Raw genomic sequence first — 15,500 nt, 5'->3', positions numbered from 1 at the left:
AGAGAAAGATGACAGAGCAGGAGCCGGCTCTGGCAGGATTCAAACCCAGGTGCTGCTGGCACCTCCGCGCCCAGCTGCGGCGCCCCCCGCGGGCTCTGAGGCCCCGCCTCCCCTCCCCTCCCCAGTCGCCCGGCTCCAGAGACCTGGAGCCCGGGTCCTGCGGAGGAAGGGGCGGGAGCGGGACTGGGACTCCCGGGTCCCGGAGTTGGAGCGGGTGGGAGGAGTGGATTCCTGGATTTGGTGGTTGGGGGGGGGGGGGGGGAGCTCTGTATCCGAGGTTCTGATAGAAGCTAGGGGACTGGGGTCCCGGATTTCTCCGTCTGAGAGAAGACGAACCGTGGATTGGGGGAGTAAAGGTCAGGAAGAGCGCTGGGGCTCGGATGCCTTGGTCCCGGGAAGTCTCCCTCCTTCCTCCCGGCGGCCGCGCGATTTCGGTTTGGAAGCCGCAGGTTCCGAGGGGGGAAAGGGGGGGTGCAGGGGAGGAGCGGCGGACCTGCGCCAGGGCGGGGGGAGGAGCCGAACGCGCACCGCGGCGGGCGTGCGGGGCTGCTGCGGCGGCAGCGGCGGCTCCGGTGAGTCCGCTCCTCCCCTCCCCCCTGCCCCAGCCTCAGCCCCCGCCCCAGCCGGATCCTAGGGGGCAGCCCGGGCGCGTGGGGGCGGGGTAGTTGCAGAGGCCCCCCTATCTCGGGCCCGGCAGTGGGAGTGCTGCAGCGCTCGCTGGCTGCCCCTGGGAAGGGCACGTGGCCCTGGAAGGGGGGTTCCCGAAACACCGGGGTGTACCCCAACCTCGCCCATTGATTCCCTGGGCGTGGGGATCGTTCATCCACTCCACAGCCCCTAAAGACTTAGGACTCTGCGGCCGCTCCAGGTCCCAGACTTCAATCCTGTCCCCTGCAGTGCTTTGGGACCCCGGCATCTCTTAACCCCCCCACCTCCAAAAAATTCCCATCCTTTCTGCAGCCGGGAGAGGCGTTAAGGACTTCAACTCCCGGGAGACCCTGCAGCTCTGGGCCTATAAAGTCGCTGCAGTGCGAGCGCAAGGCCTGCCGGGAATTGTAGTCTGTATGCTTAACGGGAGGTGGGGGCCCGGAGGTGGGAGGGGGTGGCTCGAGCTCCCCAGGGTCGCCTGGGGTCGAGCAGCTCGCTAGCGTAAGACAAGATGTGAGGCTCAGACTAAGCTTTTTCCCCCGGCCCCGGCCATCAGATCCGGCACCCTCTCTTACCACCTGGCGCGCGTGGGGGCGGGTCCACAGCCCCTTGTCCGCCCTCCAACCCCCATGGGCAGCCGCCAGCCGCCGCCTCGGCAGCCACCCAGGACACGACAGGGATAAGAGCAGGTGAGTCTGACCATGCCTGACTCAGAGTCCTGGCCTTCTGCAGAGCCCTCACGCCACCTGTCCATCTGTGAGCCCTGATCTGTCTGTCCCCAGTTTCCCCTGCACGCTCCTTCCAGTCCTCCCCTAGCCCCAAACCATGTGTCGCTATTTCTCCTCTCCCCATGTCCACCTCTTTCTCCCGGTCTCCTCTCATTGATCCTCCCCGCTTCCAACCTTGCTTCTGAGCCCCTGCCTGTGTGTCCAGCCCTCTGTTGTATCCTTTTGTCCGTCTGTGATCTCTGGCCATTATCTGCCTCTCTTTCCGTTATTTCTGCCTCCCATCCATTCTCCAGTTCACTGTTTCTCTCTCAGAGATGCTGCTGTCCACTGTCCTGCCCCTGGCCCTCATCACCGCCCCTCCGTCTGCCCATCTCTCACACTCCCGTGAATTACACACCAGCCTGTTCTTTTCAGCTGTCCATTCCAAGTCTCAGTCCCAGACTTCTGTCTGTCCATCCCTCTCTTCTGAACCCCAGTGTGCCCTTCCCATTATCTCTGTCTCTCCGCCCCTCATCTCTCCCTCCCTCAACTTAGTCCCTGTCTCTGCCTCCTGCAGCTTCGTCTCTCCCCAGCCACCAGCACACAGAACCGCCTGCTATGTCTCTGCCTCCACCCATCCCTCTCTCCTTGTCCTCTCCCCCATCTACTCCCATCCGGCCTCCTTCCCACCCCTCGGACTCACCAAGCCCTTTCCCACCCTGGGCCATTGCTCATGCTGTTCCTGCTGCTTTGAATGCTTTTCCCCGCTCCAGCCCCACTGGCCAGCTCCATCTCATCCTTGAGGTCTCCGAGAGCACCCCTCACCTCCCCCCAGCCCCCACCCCATGACCGCCCACCTCCCAGTTCCTTTGTGGCACATCCACCCACTGATTTTTTAGAGCACTTCTCACAGTCTGAGAGTGTTTAGTTGTTTATGTGTGTCTGTGGATTTGTTTACTCTTTGTCACCTCTCAGTGGATGGTGACACCAGGAAGTTGGGGAATGCATGGGGTTGGTTCCCTGCCGGATCCGCAGCCGCTGGCATAGCTCCTGGCAGGTAGTTGATGCTCCATGAATATATGCTGAAAGCATGAATAGTGGATGGCTGTCCCCTTGTCTGTCCATCCCTAAATTCTCTCTGTTCACCTCTGCACCCCTGTGTGTCTCCTTGTCTGTTCACCCCCTTTTTGTGTGTCCTTAATCTCTGCCCCTCCAGAGATTGTGGCCTCCCCAGTCTCTTCCTCCTGGTCCATTTGTCCCCACCCTCTGCCCTCTTGTCTGCTCATGCCCATCTCTTTCCCCTTGTTGGTCCAGCCCCTGTCACCGTCTTCCCGCCCGTCCACCCCTCACTGCAGTCCTCTCGTTCACCGCCCCCCATTTCATTTTCCTTGTCTGTCCCTCCCTAATCTCCATCCCCCTGTCCACGTGCCCTCCCGTTTCTGTCCCCTTGCCCATCCTTCCTTTTCTCCTTCTCTTTCCACTGTACCCACTCTCTCTCCCCTGTCTCATTCCCCACCTGCACCCTTGCCGGCCTCTCCCCAGCACCAGACCCCACCGGTCACCATGTCGGGAGACTATGAGGACGACCTCTGCCGGCGGGCACTCATTCTGGTCTCAGACCTCTGTGCGCGGGTCCGAGATGCCGACACCAGCGACAGGTGCCAGGAGTTCAACGACCTGCGAATTCGAGGCTATCCCCGGGGCCCAGATGCAGGTCAGCACTCACCCCCTTGCTGCGCCGCTGCCTTGGCCAGCGCACTGCCCCCTTCACAGCCAGGATTTTCAGAGATTCAGAGCAGACCTGTTCAGCTTTCTGGTCCCTGTGGGGCCGATCCCTCTTAGAGTCTCGCCTCCATCCTGCCTGCTGCTGGTCCCCCAAAATTCTGACCTAAGGAGAAGGAGCTTGTGGTCCATTCAAGCCCTGACCTTTTGCAGTTTGCCCTGTAATCCTCCCCAATCCTGCATATTATTGCCATATATCTCCTACAGATATCTTCGTGCCTCTCGCATAAATGCTTAAAATCTCAGGCTCTTGAGTGAGACTGACCTGTCTGCATTCAACTCCCAGCTCCTCTACCTCCTAACTGGGTGGCTTTAGGCAAGTGACTCTTCTGTGCCTCAGTTTCCTCACCTAGACAATGGAGATAAGGACAGTGACTACATCGTGGGACAGCAGAGAGACTCAAATGATAGAACACCTGTGAAGGGCTTAGAATGGGCTGGGGACACAGTAGTCATTTAATAAATGCTGGGATGTACTTATTAAGCAGCCACTGTGTATCAGGCAACATGCGAGGTCCTTCACCTATTTCATCAACAAGTCACGAGGACCCTCTGTAGTATATTTAACCCCCATTTCCAGTGAGAGAAATTGAGGCTCCGAAAAGGTGAATTGACTTGCCCAAGGTCTCACCCAGTTAGGAGCGAGCAGGGCTCTAAGAGCTGGGAAATACTCTGAGGGCCATTGCCTGGGTGAGGCGCCCTGCAGAAACATGCCCTGGGGGGCTGAGTGATGGTCACACTTGCTGAGCATGGGGACAAGGCTCAGCACCTGGCATGCAGGGTGTCCAGGGGACGGGAATGAGGAGTGAGGCCCAGAGAGCTGCAGTTGCTTGCTCAGCAAAAGAGCCAGAACTTGACCCCAGGCAGTCTCATCCACCACTACAGTGCAGGGGTTCCTCAAACCACCCTCAGGTTCAGTGAATTCCCGGAAGGACTCGCAGAACTCAGAAAAGCTGTTTGACTCATGGTTTCAGTTTCTTACAGCAAAACAAGGAGATTAAAATCAGCCAAGGGAACAGACCCATCAGGTAGGGTCCCGGGGAGACCAGGCATAAGCTGCCTGCTGCTCATCCTCTCCTAACAGAGTCACACAGACCGTGCTTCCTTCTCCCAGGAATGACATGTGACAACACGCATGGACCAGTGCCCACCAGGGCTGCTCACCCGAGCCTTGGTGTCCAGGGCGTGTAGACACAGCTGGCTGCCCTGTGGCTGACCTTGGTCTCCAGTTCCTCCAGGAGTCAGCCGATACTGCGTGGCTCTAGACCCCCACCATCAATCACGTTGTTGCACAGATTACCTGGCGTGACTCCAGGTTTCTCAGGTGAACAGAAACGCTCAGGCAGGGCGTCCCACAGGCTTGGAGGTTCCCTCAAGGGCCCACCGTTCTCTGGGCAGAGGGAACCTTTCAGCGCACAACCCTACGGCCTCGCCAACCCTGTGGCTCCCCAGCCCAGGAAGGAGCAATCTGGCAGAGTTTGAGGATTGACGCTTTGACTTGCAGAGGGTCTGGGTCAGGCTGACCATGGAGAAAAGGATGTCTGTTTAGGTTTCTCCTCTCTTCTCTGTCTTGTCCTCCAAAATGACTCCCTTTTATCAATTCTTCCCATGTTCAGGAGGCTGGAATGTCTTTTTCTTTTTTGAAGATTTTGTTTCTTTTATTTTTAGAGAGAGGGGAAAGGAGAGAGAGAAAAAAAGGAGAGAAACATCAATGTGTGGTTGCCTCTTGCACGCCCCCTACTGGGGACCTAGCCAGGCATGTGCCCTGACTGAGAATCAAACTGGTGACCCTTTGCTTCACAGTGGAGCTCTGAGTCCACTGATCCACACCAGCCAGGGCTGCAGGTCTTTTTTGAGAAACTCCACTCCCAGTACCAATTACGGAATAAGCCAGAACCTTTGGTTCAAGAACTGGGCTGTACTTGGGTTTCTCTGGAAGGCAGGTCAGCACCCAGTGGGCACTCAGAATGTGTTGGCTGTAGCAGTGGATACATGGGGTACAGCCAGATTCATTCTAGTAAAAAGTCACATTTGAACTCCCACTTACTGGGACATATTGAGGGATGGTAACATAATGGTGCAGAACAGCAGGCTCTGAAGCCAGGCACCCCAGAGAGGCAGGACTGATTTTTCTATCTGGCAAATGGGGAATGTAAAGCTCAGAGTGGTTAAGATATTTTCGAAAGGCCACACAGCAAGCTGGAATATGAACTCTGACCTGCGTAACTGGGTCATGCACTCTTTTTTCTTGGCTATTCTCTGAGGGTTTGGGGGGACTCTGGTCCTATCACTGATTGTGTATCCACTTATAGTCATTGCATGCTGATGACAGAGAATATAATCTGGAGACGGACTGCTGAGTTCAGATCCCACACCTGCCACCTGTGCAGCCTTAGACAAGTCACTTAGCCTCTCTGTGCCTCAGTTTCCTCGTCTTTAAAATGGTTACATAAAATACCCAGTTTTAATAAAAGAATCTTTAAAACCCATTGAAAATAAAAATACGGACCCTGTAGGGTCATGGAGTTTAAACTAAAATAAATATATATATAAATTGCTTTGGACAATGCGCAGCAAATACTAAAAGTTATTTTTTAAAAGTTAGTTTTCAAAGCTTAGCTCTTCGGGGATGGCAGTGGGAAGATACTGTGTGACCCCCACCCTGACCCCTGACCTCTGTCCTCCCCTTCCCCAGACATCTCCGTGAGCCTGCTGTCAGTCATCGTGACATTCTGTGGCATCGTCCTGCTGGGCGTCTCCCTCTTCGTGTCCTGGAAGTTGTGCTGGGTGCCCTGGCGGGACAAGGGAGGCTCGGCAGTGGGTGGCGGCCCCCTGCGAAAAGACCTGGGCCCGGGGGTTGGGCTGGCGGGCCTGGTAGGTGGCGGTGGGCACCACCTCGGGGCTGGCCTGGGTGGCCATCCCCTGCTGGGGGGCCCGCATCACCACGCCCACACCGCCCACCACCCGCCTTTCTCCGAGTTGCTGGAGCCGGGCAGCCTGGGGGGCTCTGACCCCCCTGAGCCCTCCTATTTGGACATGGACTCGTATCCAGAGGCCGCGGCGGCAGCTGCAGTCGCCGCTGGGGTCAAACCGAGCCAGACGTCTCCGGAGCTGCCCTCCGAGGGTGGGACAGGCTCTGGACTGCTCCTGATGCCCCCTAGTGGTGGGGGCTTGCCCAGTGCCCAGTCCCACCAGCAGGTCACAAGCCTAGCACCCACCACCAGGTGAGACAGGCTGCTGGGCTGGGGGTTCGCTCTGACGGTCTGTTCCTCCTCTGTGTGTGTCTCCCATCTCCGGCACTGCTGCATCCCCGGGCAGTAGCAGGCTTGAGGCGTGCCTGCCGCCTGGCTCCTGGTGATGAAGGAAGCTTGGGCTGCAGACTCCCGGGTTTGGGAGAGGAGGTGGGGAGGAGCCTAGGGCCCGTGGCCTGAATAGGGGGCAGAGGGGCAGCGGCTGGAGGCCTGTGCTCCTGGATCCAAGAGAAGAAGGAAGCTGGGACAGGACTCCAAAGTCAGGAGGGTGGAGAGGGGGAGGGTTAGCCCCGTCCACCCCAGGATCCTGAGGCAAAAGGCAATTCACAAGGCCTGAATGTTGGAAACACAGAGGTGAGCTGGCAGGCAGACCCCGCCCTCACGTCACTCACAGTCCAAGAGGAGTGAGTCCCCCCGCCGGCTGTCTTGCTCCAGCCAGCCAGGCCAGGGCTGCGTGCAGCCCAGCAGCTCAGGGAACAGCTGCTGTGGGGTGTGATGTGCTGCACGGATTGATTTCCAGATGTTGAACCATTCTTGCCTCCCTGGGTTACATTCCACTTGGTCCTGGTGTATACTTTTTTTAAAGATTTTATTTATTTATTTTTAGAGAGAGGGAGAGAAACATCAATGTGTGGTTGCCTCTCATGTGCCCCCTGCTGGGGACCTGGCCTGCAACCCAGGCATGTGTCCTGACTGGGAACTGAACCTCGACCCTTTGGTTTGCAAGCCCACGCTCAATCCTCTGAGCCACACCAGCCAGGGCCTGCTAATTTTTTTTTTGAGAATGTTTGCATATGTGTACATCAGGGAGACTCATCCGTAATTTTCTCCTTTTCAGAAAAAGAACAGACAGGCGGGGGAGGTCCGGAGAAGGGCAGACAAGGGCTGAGAGGTCCTGGCGGTGTGGGGCAGGGAAGAGTCTCCCGGATCTCCAGAGATCAAAGCCCCCCACCACCTTTGTCTCCCCCACCCTCTGCAGGTACCCAGCCCTGCCCCGGCCCCTCACCCAGCAGACCCTGACCCCCCAGCCGGACCCCAGCAGTGAGGAGCGGCCACCTGCCTTACCCTTACCCCTGCCGGGTGGCGAAGAAAGGCCAAGCTCATTGGACAGATCAAGCCGGAGCTGTACCAGGACTGGACCTGGCAGCTGGCGGGGCGCGGAGCCCCGGGCTCTGGAGAGGCCGGCGCGGGGGCGCACCCTGCGCGGGGCCGCATCAGCTTCGCCCTGCGGTACCTCTACGGTTCTGACCCTGGTGGTGCGGATCCTGCAGGCCCTGGACCTTCCTGCCAAGGACTCCAACGCTTCTCAGACCCCTATGTCAAGACTACCTGCTGCCTGACCGCAAGAAAAAATTCCAGACCAAGGTCCGGGGCGGCGGGCGGGACTCTGGGTCCCACGGGGGGAGGGGCTGGGGGCGTGGGCTCCAGGGTCTGAGGGAGGAGGGGCTGGGGGCTTGGACTCCTGGGTCCGGGGGAGGAGGGGCTGGGGGCCTGGGGAGGAGGGACCGGTGGGCATGCTGTCTGTCTGTCTGTCTGTCTGTCTGTCTGTCTCCACTGCCCCCCAGGTGCACAGGAAGACCCTGAACCCTGTGTTCAACGAGACGTTTCAGTTCGCGGTGCCCCTGGCCGAGCTGGCCCAGCGCAAACTGCACTTCAGCGTCTACGACTTCGACCGCTTCTCGCGGCACGACCTCATCGGCCAGGTGGTGCTGGACACCTGCTGGAGCTGGCCGAGCAGCTCCTGACCGCCCACTGTGGCGGGACATCGTGGAGGGCGGCTCGGTCAGTGGCCCCTGCTCCCCTTTTGGTTTGCAGCCTCTGCGGCCCGGACTTCATAACCTTCTAACTTCTTGACCTGGAGTTTTCTTTCTATCATCCTTTTTTTTTTTCTTTTAACTGATTTGAGAGAGAGAGAGAGAAACATTGATTTGTTATTTCCATGTAATTACACATTCATTAGTGGATTCTTGCTGTTTCCTGACCAGACATCAAATCGAAACCCTGGTGTATCGGGATGATGCTCCAACCAACTGAGGCTACCTGGCCCGGGTGGCCCTGGTGTTTTCTGTTTAAATTTTATTTTATTGCAAAATATTGCAAGTATACAAGAAAGACTAGAGAACGACCCCCCCCCCCCAAGCCCTCCATTTCTTGGTCAAATAGTACATCATGGCTGGGCCCCAGATTCCCCAATTCTGATCCCCCTCCCCACCCCCACATCTGACAGTAACAGATAAACTATAATAGATGCCCATATACCCACAAGGCAGCTTTATCAAAACTTTGTGCCATGACCCCATGACTTCTGCCCTCTGACCTGAGCCTTCTGATCCTCCAACCTCCTGACCCCAGAATTCTGGCTTGTGTTTTTCCAACTTCCTTCCCCTTCAATCTCCTGATGTTCCTGTTCCAACACTTTCGCTGAACCCCCCAACCCTTCTGACCTCTGGTCTTTCACATTCAACCTTGACCTCCAAACTCTCTAACTGAATCTAATCCTGCTTTGCAGTCTCCACCTGAATCCTCACAGCCTGACTTCCCCCCCCCCCCAGGCCTTAGACATTCTAGGGTCCTACATCTTGACCCCCCCAACTCCCCAGCCTTCAGATTGTGAAACCAACCGTTCTCCTTCCTCTGTTCTCATGATTCTCACCTTCTGGAACCTCACTCTCCTGGGTGGCAACCCCTCCCACAGCCCTGCTCCTAGGTCCTTGTTGGGCGTCCAGACTCATCCTCCCTCAAGACTCGGGCCCCTCGATTCCAGTCTGGGGATTCCCAGCATTCCCAACTCGGCCAGCTGGGGGAAGCTGTGTGTGTCAGGGGGCATGGAGGGTGTTGCGGGTGGTGAGCCCTGTCCTCATACCGGGGAGGGGCCGGCTGCCCACATGATGGCCATTGCTCAAGGCCCTCTCTTTCTCTGAGCCTCAGTTTCCCCATATGTACAATGACACAGTTGGAACCGGTGCCATGGCTCTGCCTGCAGTCCCCTTCACGGGACTCTCTGTGGTGTGCTTGCCTCTGAGAGCCGTGTGCCTATTTCCAGGATCCTGGTCCCCAGGGCCCCCACTGTGCCCCCCCCTCCCTGTCGTGACCCAAGGCAGTTCCACACCCAGGTCTCTCCCTGCATCCATCTTTGTCTCCCATGTCTGTCCCTTCCTGTTTTCTCCCACCCTCGTTATTCCTCCGGCTCTTCAACCCATTCATGAATTCGATGCATTCCTTCAACAGCTGGGTTCTGTTTGCAGGGCGGGGACCTGGGGGACCTCAGTCCCGGGAGCTCCAGGTCTAGGTTGTCACGCAGCTCAATGTCAGGGGCCAAGCCTTAGGAAGGGGCAGGAGGAACCTGCTGGGGGCTGCAGGGGCTCTGGGAACTTGTGAGAGGAGGGGACAGCTGAGTTGAGGCTTGAAGATTGTGAGAGGGAACAGCCTGGGACAAGGGGAGTGAGTGAGCCGGGGAACCAGGGTCCGGGGCCTCCTATGTTAGTGTGGTTGGGAGGCCAGGGCCCTGATGAGGCTGCAGGGTGGGCAGGCCATGGGTCCCGGCTAGCTCTGGCCACTTTCTGTGTCTGTCTGTCTGTCTGTCTGTCGACATGGGGAGCTCTGTCTCCTGTTAGCCTCGCTCTGGCTCTGCATGGGTCTCCTGCCTCCCTAAAGCTGACTTCTCTGCGCATCTCTTCTTGTCTCAGTCTTGGGCCTCGGTCTCCTTCTCTGGGGAGACCTCTGTTCATTCTCTCTGGTTCCTGCACCTCCCTTCTCGTCCTGGTCTATCTCTCTGGGTCCCCACCGGCTCCCCACCAAATCTCTGTCCCCCGTCCTCTGCCCCTTGGGGCCTGGCGCCCCCTGTGGTCCTGGGCCTCTGACACTCTCTGGTCTCCGTCTACCGGGTCTCCGTTTTTTCTGCTGCTTGAGAACTCTGCGGGTCTGTCTTTCTAACTGCCTCTCTCAGCGATTTCGGTCCTGGCTCAGGCTATTTCTCTCTGTGTGTGTCTCTCCCGCTCCACCCCCACCCGACCATCTGCTCTTGCCTCTTCCCATCTTTTTCCCTGCAGAACAAATAGGGCTTTGACTGTGGCAGCAGCTGTGGCCGGGGAGTTACCAGGTCTGGCCCAGAGTCAGATTGTTAAGTGGGCTGGAATCTGAGCCTGGATGGGTGACAGGGAGGAGAGCCCTGGAGGCTTCAGATGGGAGAGGAGTCCAGGAGAGATGGGGATACAGAGGGAGGCAGAATGTGTGGGCTAACCCCTTTCCCCAACTGCAGGAAAAGGCAGATCTTGGGGAGGCTGAACTTCTCACTACTGCTACCTCCCCACGGCCGGGCGCCTAACCGTGACCATCATCAAAGCCTCTAACCTCAAAGCCATGGACCTCGACTGGCTTCTCGGGTGAGTCTGCCGGGGAAACTGAGACCGGAGGGAGGAGGACTTGGGGGGGTCAGACTCCAGGTCTGAGGCAGGAGGGGGACTGGGGAGAAAAGGCTGGGGACCCAGACCCTTGGGAGGAGGGGGGAGGGGGTCCGAGGAAGGAGGTCGTGGTTCACTGCTCTCCCTGCCCACCCCAGACCCCTACGTGAAGGCCTCTCTGATCAGCGAGGGGCGGCGGCTCAAGAAGCGGAAAACCTCCATCAAGAAGAATACGCTGAACGCCCACCTACACGAGGGCGCTGGTGTTCGACGTGGCCCCCGAGAGCGTGGAGAAACGTGGGGACTCAGCATCGCGGTGGTAGACTACGATTGGTGAGGGGCGAGGCCCGGGGGCGCGGGCAGGAGCGGGGGCGGGTCGCCCCCTGCCCACCTGGTTGCTCACGGCCCACAACCCACTCCTCCCCCAGCATCGGGCACAACGAGGTGATAGGCGTGTGCCGCGTGGGGCCCCGATGCAGCCGACCCCCACGGCCGCGAGCACGGGGCGGAGATGCTGGCCAACCCCCGAAAGCCCGTGGAGCACTGGCATCAGCTGGTGGAGGTGAGTGGCGCGGCTCACCCAGCGGAAAACGCTGGGTTTCTGAGTTTTGGGGTCACATAGCTAGGTTTGAAAACGTGCTCTACCAACGTCTACTGTGTGACTTAGAACCAGTTCCTTACCCTCTCTGTGCCTCGGTTTCTCTGCTGGGAATGGGGCTGTTAATAGCATCTACCGTTAGCACAGATGTGGGGACTTAGTGAATTTCATGCAGGAATAAGTGTCCTGCCTCTTAGCAAGGGCTCAGCCGACGGTCACCTGCTGTTCCTACCATTTCTCAGGATGCTAAGGCCAAAGTAAAGGGGAAAAACTGAGTGATAGATTGGAGCAGGGTTGGGTTTTTGTTTGTTTAAGCAGGGTGTGAAAATCTGTGAATTGTGGTTTACTGGATAAGGATCAACAATTTTTTTAATGAATAAGAAAAGAAAGCCAAAATACAACAGAACAGAAAATTTACTGGGGAATACTCATTGTAGAGATCACTGTGTTGGTTTGTTTGTTTGTTTGTTTGTTTATTGTCCTGTGGATTGTGATCCAACAAGTTCGGACATCTGGAAAGTAGAAGGAGTGTGGATGGGGAATGGGGCAGCCCCTGAGAGGTTCGGGGAGGGCCTTAAGGAGGAGGTGACATTTGAGCAGAGGCCTGCAGGTTGAGAGGGAATGGGCTCAGGTGGAAAGGTACAAGGTGAAGGCTTCCTGGAGCGTGCACCGGGCATCCTCAGAAGCAGTGCAGAGGCGGGGCCAGAGGTTGGTGGCAGGCAGGTGCACCTGGAGCAGAGATGGAAGGGGACAGGGCCGATCACGGGAAGCCTTAGGGATCACAAGAGAACCAGCTGGACAGTATTTTCAAAATTAAAAGCCTGAGCTGGTATGATTCAGTGGACTGAGCGCCAACCTGTGAACCAAAGGGTTGCAGGTTCAATTCCCAGTTAGGGCACATGCCTGTGTTGCAGGCCTGGTCCCCAGTAGGGGGTGTGTGAAAGGCAACCACACATGGATGTTTCTTTCCCTCTTTCTCCTTCCCTTCCCCTCTGTCTAAAAATAAATACAATAAAAAAGTAAATAAATAAAAATAAAAATCATTTAAGATAGTCACGTGGTCCAGAGAAATGTTCATACGTGGCCATTCTCTCATTTGAAACCAAGAAAAACAAGCAGTCAGTTTGTAAAGAATTATTGTTGAATTTGCTGCCAATAAAGCCAAGAAAGTAAAATTATACTAAATTCTGTTTAGGGTATAAATAAGACATTTAAACTTCAACTTATGTGAATTTAAACAGTTATTCTTCCTTTTTCCACTATTTTTCAATTATTTTAATTGTAAAATAGGGGTGCATATTTTTAAAATTTATTTTGGGTCCTGATAGGTCATGGGACTGGCTTTCATTAAATTTTCTATTTTGTTCATTGTGGGGTTTTTTTCATTAATTTTGATTTTTAAAAAATGTCACATTCCAACAGTATGTATCTCGTTGCTGAGTCTGGCTGGGTGCACCTTAACATGCGGCGCCCTGGGTACATGTCTCCCGCGCCTCACTCCAGTCCAGCCCTGCGCTGGGCTTTCTTCCAGGGCTGGGGAGGGATTTCAGCAGCTGAGCGTGGACTCAGATTTGAGTTTTCAGAAGATTGTGACTCTGCTTAGACCGACAGATGGCAGCTACTCCCTCCTTCTGGCATTCATTTCTCTGCTAACTCACTCATTCATTCATTCCACTGACTTACTTCTCCAGAAGCTTTCTGTGGGCTGTACTCATACTGGACAGTGTTGGGGGCAACAAGAGAGAAAGAAGTTGAACCCTGGCTGAGTCTGGCCTTGACCCTGACTTTCAGGCAATAATTCTGCGTGGCCTCAGAAGGTCATTTTATCCCTAGAGCTGACCCTGCCCGCTTTCTGCTCGTAGCCCTGTTGTGACTCCCTAGCCCCCAGGACAGAGTCTCAGCCCCAACCCCCTGAGGCCCTGCACAGTCTGCCCCATTCACCCCTACGGCCTCATCGCTCCTCCCATTTCCAGTGACTTTATTTGGTGCCTCAGTTTTCCCATCTGTAGAACGGGATGGTCAATCCACTGGCCCCATCATGTCAGAGTTGAGTGAGGATGAACACTGTGAATGAGGAAAACCAGACAGGCGTCTTATTATGTTGATTATCATGATTGTCTTGCCTCTGCCCCCTACTCCTGAACCTTCTGGATTTTTCCACTTCAGGAAAAGACTTTGAGCAGCTTCACGAAGGCAGCAAAGGATTGTCAGAGAAAGAGAACTCAGAGGTGCGGCGGTAAGGAGCCCAAATGAGAGGGAGGGGGCTGGGGGTCGGACCCCTGGGTCTGAGGAGGAGGAAAGGCCTTGGATCAGGAACCCCTGGGTCTGAGGGGGCAGGGGCTGGGGGTACCGGACCCCTGGATCTCCGGGGTGTGACGGAGCTATGGCCGGTCACCGGCTCGCCCCTGCCATCACTGACATGTCCTTCCTACCCAGCCCTGCAGGTCTGGCCTAGACCGGGGATCAGACCAGACCCGCTCAGGACCCCATCCCTTCCTGCCCGGACCGTGAATTTCATCTCCTCGAAGCCATAACGTCCGAGCTGCGTGGTGCGGGGCGGTCCTGGGCCTGCCCATCCTTACTACCCCCAGAGGCGTGAGGGTGGGAGGCCAGTGGGCCCAGCTCCCTGTTTCGGGGGTGGGGGGCCATTCTGTCTCCATTGTGTCTGTCTGTCCTTCCCTGGGGCTCCCCTTCCAGGCGAGGGGCCGTGCATGTCTGGGGGACCCCAGCCCCCGAAACCCTCCGTCCATCTGTCTGTCTGTCTGTCTGTTTGCTGTTTGTTCAAGACTTGGTGTCTGACCCTGGTTCTCACCGTGAATGTCAGTGGACCAATCCTCTGTGCTCCCCAGACTCAGATGACACACACCTATTCTGCCCCTTCTGTTCACCACACCCTGAGTCTGGCCAGTTCACTGCTGCTGCTGTCAACCCCAGAATAAACACACGTGGGTCTCCCTCCGCCTGGGGCTCCTGTCTCTCTGGGACCCAGCTGCAGGGCGAGAACAGCCTTGTTCTGGGTTCAGACAAATGTTTCATCTGCTGGCTGTTTCACAAATGTTTCACCTTTGGCAACTTGATTGATCTATTATAAGCCTTAGGTTGTAAACGGGACATTGATCAAGACCACTATGGTTATAGGACACAAAATGCAACCCAAACTATCATAACCACAAGCAGAACTGGAAGACCTCTACATTATGGCAAGTCCGAAGAGTATAGGATTTCAGGCATGGTTGGATCCAGGCGTTCAAGTGATTCTACCTAGCTCTTTATTAGCTTTATTTTCCAAGCAGGTCTTTGCCAATGGTAATAAGATAGCCATTTGGAGCTCCAGGCCTATAATGCTGCATCTGTTATAATGCCTTCAGCTGCATTTCCAACAGAAAGAACTGAAATGACAGAGATTGCTTTTGCTCAAATAACATATCTTTCAAAGACACAGAGGTCCCAGGGTTAGTTCCTCTGGAGTGGGTTGGCCTCTCTGAGAGTCAGTTTGCCTTCTCTCAGGAGTGCACACAGTGCGCGCTAGTTCCATGCATTCTGTTCTCACATCGTGGTGTCTAGAACAGGACGTGGTGGGGCAGGAGCCTCCCCTTTTGTGTTTGTCTTTTTCTCCTCCCCTGAAGGGTTCTCCTCATTGGCCAGAACTGGGTTTACTGGCCACCTGAGTCTGGGAAAGTGAGCATCTGTCATTTTCTAGTCTCCATCCATGGGGAGGGGGGCGCTTCAATCAGCGAGGAAGCACAGAGAGGGGAACGGTTGTTAGGGAGGAAATTGACAAGACCTGGGGCGATCACCTTCAAAGCAGATAACGTCAAAGGAAACAAAATCGGGGTCTCCTCTCTCTCTCTCCTCTCTCTCTCTCTCTCTCTCTCTCACACACACGCACACACCACACACACACCACACACACGAGTGAGTCAGGGAAAGGCTTCTGGTTGCACTTGGGTCTTTGAATGACCACCTCAAGCCAATCCCACCTCAAGCCAATCATGTGTCCCGTTAGCAAGCTTGCTCTGGGGCCCACCCCCCTGCCGTGACTGACTTGCCCTCATCTCACCTGGGATTCGGCTCAGGACTTCACCCTTTCTTACTCAGCTGTGGATTCATTTCC

At 56.1% G+C, this 15,500-nt stretch overlaps 1 protein-coding gene across 1 annotated transcript; it reads left to right on the top strand.

The window, feature by feature from the left end:
- Positions 1-500: 500 nt before the first annotated feature.
- Positions 501-13,626, top strand: SYT3 (synaptotagmin 3). The gene is given in 22 exon segments (XM_028530192.2): positions 501-572; positions 1,205-1,337; positions 2,903-3,069; positions 5,833-6,361; positions 7,368-7,474; positions 7,477-7,636; positions 7,638-7,687; positions 7,690-7,710; positions 7,713-7,753; positions 7,954-8,101; positions 8,104-8,124; positions 8,127-8,170; positions 10,647-10,676; positions 10,679-10,756; positions 10,758-10,770; positions 10,947-11,029; positions 11,031-11,078; positions 11,081-11,121; positions 11,217-11,253; positions 11,255-11,350; positions 13,553-13,574; positions 13,577-13,626. Coding segments are annotated over 20 exon segments (1,770 nt in total). The 5' UTR covers positions 501-572; positions 1,205-1,337; positions 2,903-2,918.
- Positions 13,627-15,500: the final 1,874 nt, after the last annotated feature.

Source organism: Phyllostomus discolor, chromosome 12 (assembly GCF_004126475.2).
Source record: "Phyllostomus discolor isolate MPI-MPIP mPhyDis1 chromosome 12, mPhyDis1.pri.v3, whole genome shotgun sequence".
In the NCBI taxonomy this organism is placed as follows: domain Eukaryota; kingdom Metazoa; phylum Chordata; class Mammalia; order Chiroptera; family Phyllostomidae; genus Phyllostomus; species Phyllostomus discolor.
The sequence above is the reverse complement of the archived record's forward strand: the minus strand, read 5'-3'. Positions and strand labels throughout refer to the sequence as shown.